At 44.1% G+C, this 13,369-nt stretch overlaps 1 protein-coding gene across 1 annotated transcript; it reads right to left on the bottom strand.

Annotated features, from left to right (window-relative positions):
* Nucleotides 1–7,673: 7,673 nt before the first annotated feature.
* Nucleotides 7,674–9,265, bottom strand: LOC307238895 (kazal-type serine protease inhibitor domain-containing protein 1-like; the record flags this gene model as incomplete). Its single annotated transcript, XM_080012049.1, has 4 exons — nt 7,674–7,774; nt 7,886–8,042; nt 8,538–8,698; nt 8,794–9,265. 4 exons carry the CDS (start codon nt 9,263–9,265, stop codon nt 7,674–7,676), a joined length of 891 nt encoding a protein of 296 aa, XP_079868175.1.
* Between the last annotated feature and the right edge of the window lie 4,104 nt (nt 9,266–13,369).

Raw genomic sequence — 13,369 nt, 5'->3', positions numbered from 1 at the left:
CATTCTTGTATCTTCTAGTCGCGCTCTGATTTATCTGGGATTTGTATTTAAATAATCATCGATTAAACTAGAGATGCGTGTAAAGTGAAAATTACGTAATCTGCCAAACAGAGCTTAGAGCTACAGATTTTAGTTTCCTAGTTCCGAGCTTTGATGCGCTACACTAAAAAATATTACAGAATTATATTTTATTATCATTCTTGACAACCGCCTACCAAGCTGGATAAAAAAAAGATTTGCTTATTATTATTGTTATCATTATTATTATTATTATTATTATTATTATTATTATTATTATTATTATTATTCACCCCTCTGTTACTTCCGCCATGTTGGGTGAACGCAGCTGGACTGTTGCTGTCCATGGTACTGAACGCCTGCCCTTGACTTTACACTTAAACTTGCCACTGCTTTTCAGAATTTCAGCTCAGTCAAAACATCATTGTGACTACTATCACAGCTCTGTCATAATAGCAGTGTATGATTATCATGTCGTAGGCTCTGCAGTGTGGGGTAGAGAGTCGTCAGCTGCACTCCCTATGCACAGCCGACTAAGTGACATTTTTATTTTACCGTAGCATTTGTACAACTAGGCCTTTGTTTAATTTTGAACCTTCCCTTTAAGATTAGTCAGCGCTCCAAGGGCTTTACAGGCCCCTGTTGAGTAAATCAAAATGACAAACACAATTTGGTCCAAATGTTTCAGTGTGGAAGGTAGTAAAATGCTCGCAAAAAGAATTAAAGGGAATCAAAATGATGATGAAAAATGAGACAGTGCTCAAAAGAGAATGCCAAGATTGGACATCTAAAGGAGTGAACACTGTCAAATATTTCTACCTTTGAGTAATAAACAATGGCGGCCAACTGCTGGATAGTAGCATCCTGGAGTTACATTATAAATACAATAAAATAATATACAGAACAGGCAGAGAGAACAATGAGTGAAAGTCACTGAATGGACCGACTTGACAATAATGTGTTATGAAGGTTGAATTTTGTTTCTTCACTGGGGAAGTGGGTTGTCTTGTTGGTTTAATGTTTCCTTAGAAATTGTATATAAATCAGTTATTGTTCAGCGGATGTATTTCGGGCCACGGGGGCATTGTGATAAATGTTTCAAGTATTGACATTATCTAAGCTCAAGTGTCTCAGCACATCCTTCTACATACACACACACACACACACGCACAAGTAAATGACCTTTGCTTAAACTATGATTTTGGAATGCTACATTTTACAAACAAAGAATTTCCAAAATTGGCACACTCTCCATTAGACGGTATGATTTGCATTCTCTTGTAATTGTACGGCTTCCTTGATTATTAAATGATCACCCTAATTAGGCAGCATAATAGGGTTAATCAGACTCTGCTCATTACACGTATTATTATTCCCTCAGAAAAGCGAAGGGAAAAGATACTTGATTAATTATATCAGCCTTTTCATCAGCCTGCCTGCCAGTCCCCCCCTCTGAAATTAATATCAGGTTGTAAATGGAAGGAAGGAGCTGGCTGGACACAGACGGATGAAATATTTCACTCAAATTAATTAAGGACTAATTCTGCGGTGGGAGTTGGGAGCAGTTTGCATAATGAGCTCCATCAAATGAGATCAGTCTGTAGAGTGGCCGTCGTGTTTCTGAGCAATGTTCACATGATGTACGGTGACACCGAAACGCCACAGTCTCACCTGACCCCACCAAGAAGGTGTGTGCTGAAGTGAACATGGTCGTCGGAAGTGGTCCTTTTTTTACTTTGTCTTTGGATTCATTTAATCTGAGAAATAAAGATGGTGAGATGGTGAATTTACCAATACGGCAGCGAGCTCAGGGTGAAACAACATTCTGCATCTCTACTTGCGGAAGACTTATAGGAACCTAATCACCTCCGACTCCCACTCACAGTCACACTCTTTGGGTGTTTAGGGTGACTGTTGATCAGGGGACCGTGTTTGTCCCAAGAGAGCACGGCGAGAGGGATTAAACAGATATAAACTCACTTTCTCCTAATTGTCTGTTTAATCACAGCCATTGGATTGCGCTCGGCCGAGTTACTTGAACTGATTTGCGCCGTAGTCACGGCAATCATACACGCGCTAATCAGAGCACAGCCCGGTGCTGCCCTTCAAGGCCTCCGAGTGGAATTACAAAGACTATGATTAGTTAATCAAATGAAGAACGCAATGTCTTGTCGGCCGTCCGTTCTTTATTTGTCCATGCACCTTATCTAAATGGAAATTGTATAGCCGCTGTACTTCCAAAGCACGAATCTACATGTGAATGATCCTCCCGGAGCCCTTGTGAGGGCATACATAATAAGATCCTTCACCCACAATCATAGTGTTATGGCATCACAGAGGCTCATTTCATGTCTGAACAATGGCATTTGCTGTCAATTCACATGTGAATGATGCAATCACTTGGTCCGTGCTGAAGTAAATCATTGAGCTCTAAATAGCCTCTCTTCAAATATACATGATGATGGGAGGCAAAAAGCTTCCAGAAATATTTGAAAAGGTTCCACAGGGGAAAGGAGGCAGAGTGGGGAAACTGAGGCAGCTTTATTGTGTCCATTGCAGGAATAGCAGATAGCAGCAAAGCATGATTATGAATATATATAAAAACTGTCTATAACTATAATTTTACTCAGCTCAGAGACTGACTGATGTTTACAATCTTATTGTTTTGCATATTTCACTCACTTACTTAACATGAAACATAACCTCTCTTTGTCTTCAGCACAGCGAATCGTGTTCTGCAGTCCGTCACTTTTCCCCAAAATACAAAATAAAAAATTTCCTCTATTGCCTTATGATAACTTCCTTCCAGGAGGACCGGACTTGACCCATTCAGTCCACCCGGAATCACCTCTATTATTCCTAAGTGACAGCAGCCCTTAGAAAGCCTGGGGTCTTCCAGAAAGGTACAGGGTCAGGGATTCACTCAATCCATCTCTGTCTGCCCAACGATTGATTGTGATTTAGTGTGTTGGGCAGGGGAAGGTTGGCTTCCATCCTGATGACTGATAGGGGGGACCCCTTTGACTCCCAGCACATGGCAAGCAAAGGCCAAGCCACGAGGCAGCTGGTGGGGCTAACTGGGGTGGATCTGGGGGCTTGATGGGGAGGGGGGGTAACTTCGAGTGCAGGAAAAAAGGTGTCAGAGTTGCGCAACAAAGCCCCTAAAGCAACTGTCCAGAGTGTATCACTCAGCCCATCCATCACCCCTCAGGCTTTGTGCCTCTCTGAACGATGGCGATCTAATCGTTTTATCATCAAGGCGATAGTAGATGACACTGAATACAGAGCAGCAGGGAGACATTCATATGAGCATCGGGCAACAGGGCTACTTTTGCACACAAACGTACCCGATATCGACTAAAAAAGTGGGGATGCCTTGCTTTTGCCATCTGACAGAAGGAAACGAATAATGTCAGCAGCCTGAAAGTTCTTAAAGGTAGAGTTAGCGAAGGCCTGTTCAGTCTTGATCCTGATGAGATGATCCCGGTTCACGGTTCAACATGAGCGCTCGATGGATGCTTGAATGCTCTGAAATTAGCAGGTGCCTTGGTCTGTGGTTCTGAATAAAGCTAATATGAATATTATTCTACTTTGAAAAATGACACGCTTGATGTCCCGTCAGCTGTTCCGCTTCCCTCGTACCGAGGTCTTCCAAACACTGAACCACCAATCATCCCAGACGGACAGGCATGCATAATGCATAATATCTGTCTGGAGAGCCAAAGGAACATGTTGTTTTGGTAACAGAATAAGGATAATCTTTAAATCTCATTTCTAATGAGGAAAGCTCAGAGACAGTTTTTTCCCCCCTTTCTTGGATCAAGCCGCCTCCCCCGTTGGCGTCTGGTATCTGATAAAACACATCGTTGGAAGGTTGTTAAGCCGGACAGCAGCCTTGGTTCACTGGGATGCTCTGGCAGCTTAGCACCATAATCAGCCTAAGGGGCCTCATTAGGATCTCTCGGTTTGGAGGAGTCAGAAAACAGAGTTTATACCGGAATGTTGATGGAAATATGATTTTGAAAGGGATGGTAGGGACCGCCGTGTCAAAGACAATCGCAAATTTAATTTGCCTAAAGGAGTGAGCACCGTCAAATATTTGGACTTACGTACATACTTACACGCTTCTAGTTTAGTGATATGTAGACTACGTGCCAGTGAGACCTTGTGCAATGGTCCAGGTAAGATGGAGGCTGGAAACCCGATCTGCTGTTGACAGAGCAGGGACAGGTGCTCCCACCGAACGAATCCATACACTGAACACTGAACCATACGAGCATGCCGGACACGCTAGTCCATTAAGGCAGATTGATTCAAAGCTTTTGAAAATCTCCCCTTTCTGGACATCCCTAGAACATCCTCACCACCGCCGTTGCCATGATACCAAATTGCAGTAATTCAGCAGAGGCCCGCATTAGAAAGGAGAAAGGAGTGTTCAGTGTTTCCGCACCCGGTGCTGGCAACATTTTATCACACAAAGTTCACATCTGTGAGAAAATCTCTGGAATGATATCTTTGAACTCCATATCCAGAGACATGGTGCCATCTGAAATATGCAGTTTAATATGTAATATGTAATATTAGAATAATATAATATGTCATTGTGATTTATACAACATGAGACTTAAAGCCTACTTCACGCTTGAACACGACAAACGATAAGAACAAACTGGAAGTCCACTCATTACTATGGAGGGTCAGATTCCGGTGTGTGGAATTTCCGTGTCCGATCAAGGCTCCGGGATGAATTTTTATCGGATGAATTTTAACTCATGTGGCAAGTTTTGGTGCCACAGTACAACGGAAGTGGCGTCAGTCAAGTTTTTTATAGCAACTGGGCTTAAAACCAAGCAACTAAGTTACACATTTCAACATTAATTACGTTATTAACATTACCTTTTTGGGGTGTTTTTTTTCGCAATTTATAAACACTTTATAAAGGGGATTTTTAAACTCTCATTCATGGAAATCTCATTCATCTCATTCAAACTACTTGCTGTTGAAAAAAATATATTTTTGTGATGCAAAACCTAGGTGCAAGAGAGGATGAAGTGAGCGGTTCATCCAGCAGTCACTAGGAGGTGAGGATCCGGCTGTCGGATGCGGATACGCATTCGGTGTGAAGTAGGCTTAAGGAAAGAGGGTGAGGTAGGGGTTGTACTCGCATGGCTTTGTGTTTGTACATCTCGTGCTTCTGAATATCATAACACATAAACTGTGAGAAGTAACGGTCAGCACATCACATCCTGACACAATGCCATTATCAAACCCACCCATGTTCTTGAATTACAGGACTTCAATCAGCTCTAAATGCCAAGAAGAGGTTTTACAGGCAAAGTCCAAACATCTGCCAAGCTCTGATTGGTCGACACCCTGCGCCGGGCTCACCTGTTATCCACAGCCCGGTGCGAGGTAAACACCCCAGGTCTGACCTGACAGAGATACGGTCCATCTGGTCTCCAGCATTAACAACCACCTCTTTAACAACGGCTTCCGGGAAGGGAGAAGCAGGGCAGCCGGGGCCACGTCAGCCAATAAAAGCAGGCTATGCATGACATTTAGCGCCTGATGCGGAGCTCAGTGGCGTGCAGGTCTACTGTCCGCACCGCACCCTGGCAATAAAGCAAAAGACAATCTGAAAAACCAGCGAGATGCTTTTTCACGATTTAATATCATATTTACTGCAGTGTGTGGGGATGGACACATTGTCTTCCAAGTGGGCTGGCACATAAATTAACCAAATTGCCAAAAGCTGTATCATACTGTATGAACTCTTATATTCTCTATCCTGTGCAGTCTCATCACTAGTAGTTGGATGGATGTTAAAAGAGGTTTAAACAAGTGGAACAGCCAAGAAAACCAAATCATTGGCTCGCCATTGATCTAGCATCTTTCGATGAAACACTGCCCTCTAGTGTTTCAAATCCAATTCAAACACAAGTGGAAAGTTGGATTAATGACCAACTATTCAATGGCTATTTGGCACTTATTTGTATTCTCGTCGGTACAATTTCCCTCAAGCGCTGTTCTTTCCCTGACCTTGCAGTGTGACAGCCTGCAGACCATAATCATTTTGTTTTTTTCTGCTGCAGGTATAATTAGGCCCGACCAGACCCCCATCAGTAAATTCCTCATGTGAAACATTACACGTGGCCATGCAGAGTAGAGTTTAAAAAAGGACAAACACAAATTGTCCAAATGGGATCTAAGGGATATGAGGGAGAGATGAGAAGACATGATTGGGTGGAGTTTGGACAGCAAGCAATGGGCTCTTCCAGCTGCTGGCACTAATGACGATAATTACACAGTAATAACATTAGCCTATCTGAGGGAATGGAGGGGAAGTACAAGTGGTTGTGCGTGTGTCTGCGTGTTTATGTGTGCGCGCGTGTGTGTGTGTGTCTGCGTCTATGTGTGCATGCGTGTGCATGTGCCTGCCATTGTATCACCCTGGCAGTCTCTCCGCCCTCCTCTGAGTCTCAATATCTCTTTGTTAGCCCACAATAATTGTGTTTGGGCCTCATATCCGCCATATCAGATTGTAGTTTGTACAAGGTAATTAGCGGAGGAAGGGAAGCCTCCACACGGGACATGTGCCCCCATGACATCATTCATTCTGGCTCCACACAGGAGGGATTATTCTTTTTTTTTAATCTTCATTTTGTAATGGAAAAGTGTCATAAAGTGTATGACATTGAGAAATAGAGTTGGAATTAAAGACACATAAAAATGGAGAGCTGGAGAGCAGAGGAGAGGGTCCCTAATCTCCAATCTGCATCGGCTAATGGAGTCACTGTAACCTGCCCTTCACAAGAAGCCCCTCCATCCGGCCCGGAGGAGTTTGGGGATGAGGGGGGGATTAACTGGCACTCAGGTGGAGGGATGGAGAGACTATCCTGTCCTCCACGGTTTCATTCACTGCCTCTTTAGTATTTGCATTTCGGATGGACTGCTGAGAGCCGATAGAGCGGCTTGGTTTTCAGAGCAAATAATCTGTACGTCAATTTGAAAATGAGAGCAAAATGATAATGAGCTGAACTTCTCCCGTGGCCTGATCATCAGGATCTGGCGCCTGCCTGTGTTATCAATTATTACGATGTTCAAGATGTGTACCCCTATACCGTAAGACAGCGCTTCTCTATGCAGTTCTTCAAGAGGTTCCGGGGGGCCGCCAGCCAAAATTATGGAATAGTTAACCTTCAGCATTATTTAGAGAAGGTATAGTAATGACTTTTTTTTATCATAGTTTCACTGTTATCTCCTTAACTATATTATAGACAGGTCTAGTGATTTGGGCTAAATCATGTCTCACAATAAAAGTCTTTTCAGATTGGGATTCCAGAGACAAAATCTTCAAATCTTTAAATCTCAAATGGGTTCCATGGCCTGATGCTGATCAAATTGAGGCTCTTCGACATGAAAAAGAGTGTAAGTGATTCCTCAGTTTTCTAAAAATATTCAAAACAAATCTCCAACACAGATGTAAGCAGAATTCTTTATTCTGTCACAAATACACATTCAAGTAAACAATAAGGTAACACTGAAAAAAGGTATTGGTCATAATTATCACCCCAAAATATTGATGTTGGCTCACAATCAGCACGTCCCTAGAATGTTCCTTTCCGCCCCTAGTTATATACCTCCTTCTCATCTGTTCATCCCAGAAAATCCCCAGACCCTGTCTCTCCATCTTCACCGCCTTCTTCCGTTCTAACAACGTGCAGCTCCTCTTCCTCCCCAAAGCGCTTCTCCGCCCCTGATAGACGAACAAACAAAAATGAATGCCTGTTATCGTTTGTTATAAAGACAGTTTACACATAAAACACCCAAAACGAACAGTGACAGAGTCCCCTTCCGGGACACTCACCCTGCCCCTTTGTAATTAGCACCGTGAGCCGTGCAGAGGCCCAGGTTTCCCCCAAGGCATTGAGGGAGATGCAGGAGTAGACCCCCGCGTCCGAGAGCTGGAGAGCCTCTATCTGCAGCCACGTGGAGACGCTGTAGCGCTGAGGACCCCCTCGGACCTGGGAGACAGGAGCGGGTCTGAGGTGATATCAGTTGGCGAGGACGCGACCAAAACCTACGGCTCAACGAAATGAGGCACGAAAACACGAAATCACCCAGAACACCAATGTCATTTCTAAAACTGTCTGAAGCTGTTTTTTATTAGTTTGGATGAGACGTCTACACTGCATATTTCCTCTTGGGTCCTAAGGCCTGCAAGCTATGCTGACATTTTTTGATTTGATTTTGGTCAGAAAGGAAAAGATGGGGAAATGAGATCCAGGTTGTAAATGGACAGAATTGTGAGCCTTTGTTTAGCCAATATATACACACTCAGAATCATTTTATTTTGCCTTAATTTCTTATATTGTACGTCAATATACAGCAACTTAATTTTACCAGCAATCTCAACAAAGTTTATAGCCTCACCTCAAAATCTGTAGAGTAGCCTCAATTCAAATTTCAATCGAAAAATAAGCCTGTCTTTGTTGAGGTTTTAGCACATGTCCTCAAACCTGGACAGAAACGTGTGGGTGGTCTCCGGGCAGGAAGTGGTCTGCCCCTCTCTTCCTCCAGTGTGTGTTTGGGAGGGGGGAGGCGGTGACCTCGCAGCCCAACACGGCGCCGCTGCCCACGTAACCGACGAGGTCTTTGGGGGCTCGGAGAACGCGCGGAGCTGTGGTGGGTTGAGGAAGGAACCTTATGTAATGAATAGTTTATTTTCTGCAGCGGTGTGCTGATAAAATGGTCAAATAAAAGTTTGGTAGTTACCAGAATGACAGGGTCCCATTCCGCTGGCCTCCAGGGTGGTCCCATCACGGCTGGCGGCCTCTCTCAGCTGGCACAGGTTGGCATAGGTCCAGCCATCGGAGCCACACACGGGGCCCTCGTCCCGGCACACGCACACGGGCTCCGGGTCGGCCATGTTGTCGCGGCCCTGCCTCGCGGTTCTCCTCAGGCAGACGAGAGCCGCTCCGCAAGAGCCGTAGAACGTCTGGGCCCCGTCGGGGTCGCACCGCTGCCCCTCCACGTTGGCGCACTGCTCGCAGCATCCGCAGCGGTCGCTCGTCAGCCCCGCGGGGCAGGCGCCGGGAGCCGGGGGGCACAGGTGCAGACGGCACTCCCCGCAGGCCTCACCTTCCTCCCACAGCCGCAGCCAGCCGCGGTGCTGGGGCGGAAGCCCGAGGGACGCCTTGAGACAGAGAGTCACGCTCATGCAGACCCCGAGCCAGAGCTGAGCCATAGCCACGGGACGGGTCTGTACACTAAAGCCTGAACACAAAGACTCGGCTCGCCTCTGTGATACAGATCATAAAGCCAAAATGAAGGAACAATGATTATTCCCATCTAGCGAGAGCCCCGTGGTCACGTGTTTACCTCCTTGGAGTTTTAAATGTTTCCTTCTGTCTTGTGCTTTGTTTTATTTATGACCCTACACCCATTCAGCCACTAGTCTCCCCACATGAGATGTCACACCCGTCCCCAACAAAGACCTAGTGTTAGAAATTAATGAACCTCATCTCCGAGGAATCGGCGCTTGTCTCCACTTGCGTTGCTTAACATGATGTTGGCACTCTTCATGTGGCCCTGGGGAGGGAGGCGAGGTGCACTTGCAAAGGATCTTTAAAAATGGGAGAATGTTTCAAATAAGTTATTATTATTATTATTATTATTATTATTATCATTATTATTATTATTATTATTATTATTATCATCTATCTATCTATCTATCTATCTATCTATCTATCTATCTATCTATCTATCTATCTATCTATCTATCTATCTATCTGGCTGGCTGGCTGGCTGGCTGGCTGGCTGGCTATCTACAATGGCATAACGCACATACATGGTTATTGAAGTCTCCTTAGAACCGGGACGTTTCAGACGTCTTGTTGTTCGAGGTTGATCAATATCGATCGACATTTGGAGCAGAAATTAGTGAAAAACGATCCTAATTTCATTTGTTTCAGGAGCGGGCCGCTTTGAGACGACATCCTCCGAAGTTAAACAAATCCAAGCTTCGCCTTTCGGAAGTCATTCCCCTCCTGTCACTTGCGAGCGCGACACCCAGACAGACAACTTGAGCCCGTGCTGCGTTTAAAGGAAAGTCGGAAAACTGTAACTCGTTCTGCGTTTTACAAAACATGTGACACGAACTGGTCCGACACAGTTGGAGAGAGTTCCTTAGAAACTCAGAAAACTTATCTAACGTCACTAAACTAGACCCTGTGTATTGCTGCCTGCATCTATTATTATTATTATTATTATTATTATTATTATTATTATTATTGTTATTAATACTATTATGCTGCTGCATGAAAGAGAAAACGAACTACCTAACAAACTTTGGATACTTACAGTTTGAATAAAAATGTAAAAATGTGCGAAATTAACCAGCGCCACCCTGTGGACAAAACGTGCACCTGCAAGACCTTCAATGTGTATGTGTGTTTTTTTGGCAGCACATTTTTTTCAATGACTTTCAGATCAACCATGACCTTCACCACTTTGCTCCTCTTGCAGAAAAGACACGTAGTCGCACTAGAACAGTGGTATCTACGCAGACTGGCTCACTTTAGGCCAGAGCTTCTCAGTTATTTTCTGTTAGGCCCCCCCCCAGGAAGAAGTAAACAACTCTCCGCCGCGACCGTAAATAGTATCCTTTGTCTATGAAATTGTGCTAAGTACACCTCTGCATAACATTGTATCCTTATTAACATTAAAGAAAACAAAAAAAGAAAGAAATATAGATCAACCTACAACAAAGAATAACTTTATTAACGTTGTTTTTTAGTCTGTAACAGAAAAGACTTAAAGTGCATTAATTTGCCTGAAATTAAAAAAAAAAAAATTTCAATCCTTATTTAAACTGTAAACATTTTTTGACCATTTGATACTGAAAAATGAAATTAAATATAATCAATAAATAATAATAAATTCAAATTGATCGGCAAAATTAACTCAGGAGCACAATATATAAAACACTTTGACCTATAAAACAAAAATGAATAAAACAATTTGTGCTGATTTTTTTTTTTTTTTAATCAAAATGAGGAAGTCAGGATTAATGGCTACAATGAGCACGTTTTGCAGTGCGCAGCTTTTCGAAGCGGGGTTGGAAGCATGATACTGCAACTCTCAGCTCCTGCTCAATGTTTAGCTGGGACCTGTACTCGGTCTTCAGTGCAGCAACAGCAGAGAAGCCAGACTCACAAAAATAAGATGTTGCAGAAGGAAGAAGAATGCCCATGGCCCTCTGCCCTAAGAGTGGATACCGCCTCTCTACACTCCAGCCAGAATTCACTCAGCGTCTGTGATGTGAACCTCAGTCTCAATGTGGAGTCAGACGTCATATCAGTGAACTGGCCCTCCTCTGCAGAGCTGAGAGCAGTTGGAGCTGGTGCATTGAAAGGATCTCTCACCCAGTCATATTGGGAACTGTTTTCAGGGAAGTACTTTTCAAAGAACCCCATCAGTGGTGAAATATGCTCCTTAATATATGGAATCACTGAGGTGGCATCAGAGTCAGTAGTGTCAACAAATTCATGCGGGTTCTCGACTGAATCAGTATTTCCTTCATCAAGTCGCCTGCCCCACATCGCAAGCTTTCGAGTGAAAGAGCTGATCTTGTCTGTGACCTGAGGGAGGTGTTTATCTTTCCCTCGAAGCTGTAGATTTTGCTCATTTAGCGTTCCAAATATGTCACTCAGGTAGGCCAGTTTTGCCAGGAAGTTCTCATCACTAAATCTTTCTGCGAGGTCATACTTGTGCTCCTGCTCCAAAAACATTCTTATCTGCTCTCTGAGCTCAAAAACCCGGGACAAGACTGTTCCTGGTGACAGCCGCCTTGCTTCACCGTGAAACAGCACAGCTTGATGTTCAGCTCCCATCTCCTCACAGATCGCAGAGAAGACTCTTGTTTTCGGCGGTCTGGTCTTTATAAAATTGACTACACCTCCAATGTCAGTCATAACTTCACTTCATTCAGAGGAAAGGGGCCTTGATGCCAGTGCTTCTCTGTGTATAACACAGCGTGTCCACTCAGCAATAGGTGAGGCCTTCTTGATGAGCGCCCCCAAGTCCTTTTCTCATCCCTGCCACGGTCTGTGCACCATCACTGCAAACACCAAAGCAGTTCTCCCACTTTAGCCCGTTCTCAGTCAGGAAGCGGTCCAGCATTTTGAAAAGCTCTTCAGCTGTGGCTCTATCTCTGACATATTTACAAAAGAAGTAGATCCTCACACGGGGAGTTTGTCATGTCAAAACGTACATAAGCGATAAACAAACGGTCTTTGTTGCTGTCAGTTGCTTCATCAAATTGTAAGGCAAAACGTCTGTCTTTGAGTTGATCCACCAGCTGTTCTTTAAGATTGTTACTAATGTCATTTATACGTCTGGCGACAGTGTCATTGGACAGAGGGATAGTTTTTATTTTTGCAGCACTTGCGTCGTCCAGCATGACAGAGACCATGTCTAATGCTGCAGGGGGTATCAGCTCCTCTGCTATGGAGTGGGGTTTTTTGCACTGAGCAATTTGGTACGCCACCTTATATGACGCTAACAGTGCTCGTTGGTTGACTGAAGTAGCATTCACAAAGCCGGACGATTGTTGGCAATATTCGGCATGTTTTCGCTGAAAAAACTCAAGCGGCTTATCAGCGTGACTGGGGTGTAATGTCTTTAAGTGATGCCTTAATTTATTTGGCTTCATGCTGTCCGCTGCCAACTTCTTTAGACACAGTAAACGGTCTTTCCTTGTCTCCCACAGTGAGTCACAGTGAAGCCAAGCGCTACATCCACTTCGTCATATTTCCTCGTCTTAGCTTTCGGGAGACTTATGTTTGTCTCATTATCTCCGTCTCTCTCCGCCTTTCTTTTCATCCCTGTTAAATATTTTTACATGGTGTCTCTTAAGGGTTTGTTATCTGCACTTCATATCTCCCGCTCTGTGCTGTGTGCTCTTGTTCGGGGCAAATAAACCCTACTCCCTGACGCAAAAAAAAGCATGTTCCCCGGGGTCACACGCGCCCCCACCAGCATCGCTCCGAGCCACCCCAGGGGGGCGCGCCCCACTATTTGAGAAGGACTGCTTTAGGCCCACTTTATGGGTCAGCATCAAGTGATACTGACCATTTCAAGATTCAAGGGGTTTATTTGTCGCATACATATACATACGTTCATACAAATATGCAGTGAAATGTCTTTGCAATGCACCCGGAGATTATGCACAATCGTTTCTAAACCGAACATAATAGCTAACCTACTTTCTACCTAGCTAACTAACTGACACTAACTGATTCCTTAAACGTAACAGTAACAGGTAGTACAGTACAGTACAGTATGCAAC

The sequence above is a fragment of the Zeus faber genome (assembly GCF_960531495.2).
Source record: "Zeus faber genome assembly, chromosome: 13".
Lineage (NCBI taxonomy): Eukaryota > Metazoa > Chordata > Actinopteri > Zeiformes > Zeidae > Zeus > Zeus faber.
Note: the sequence above shows the minus strand (reverse complement) of the source record. Positions and strands in the feature narration are given on the sequence as shown.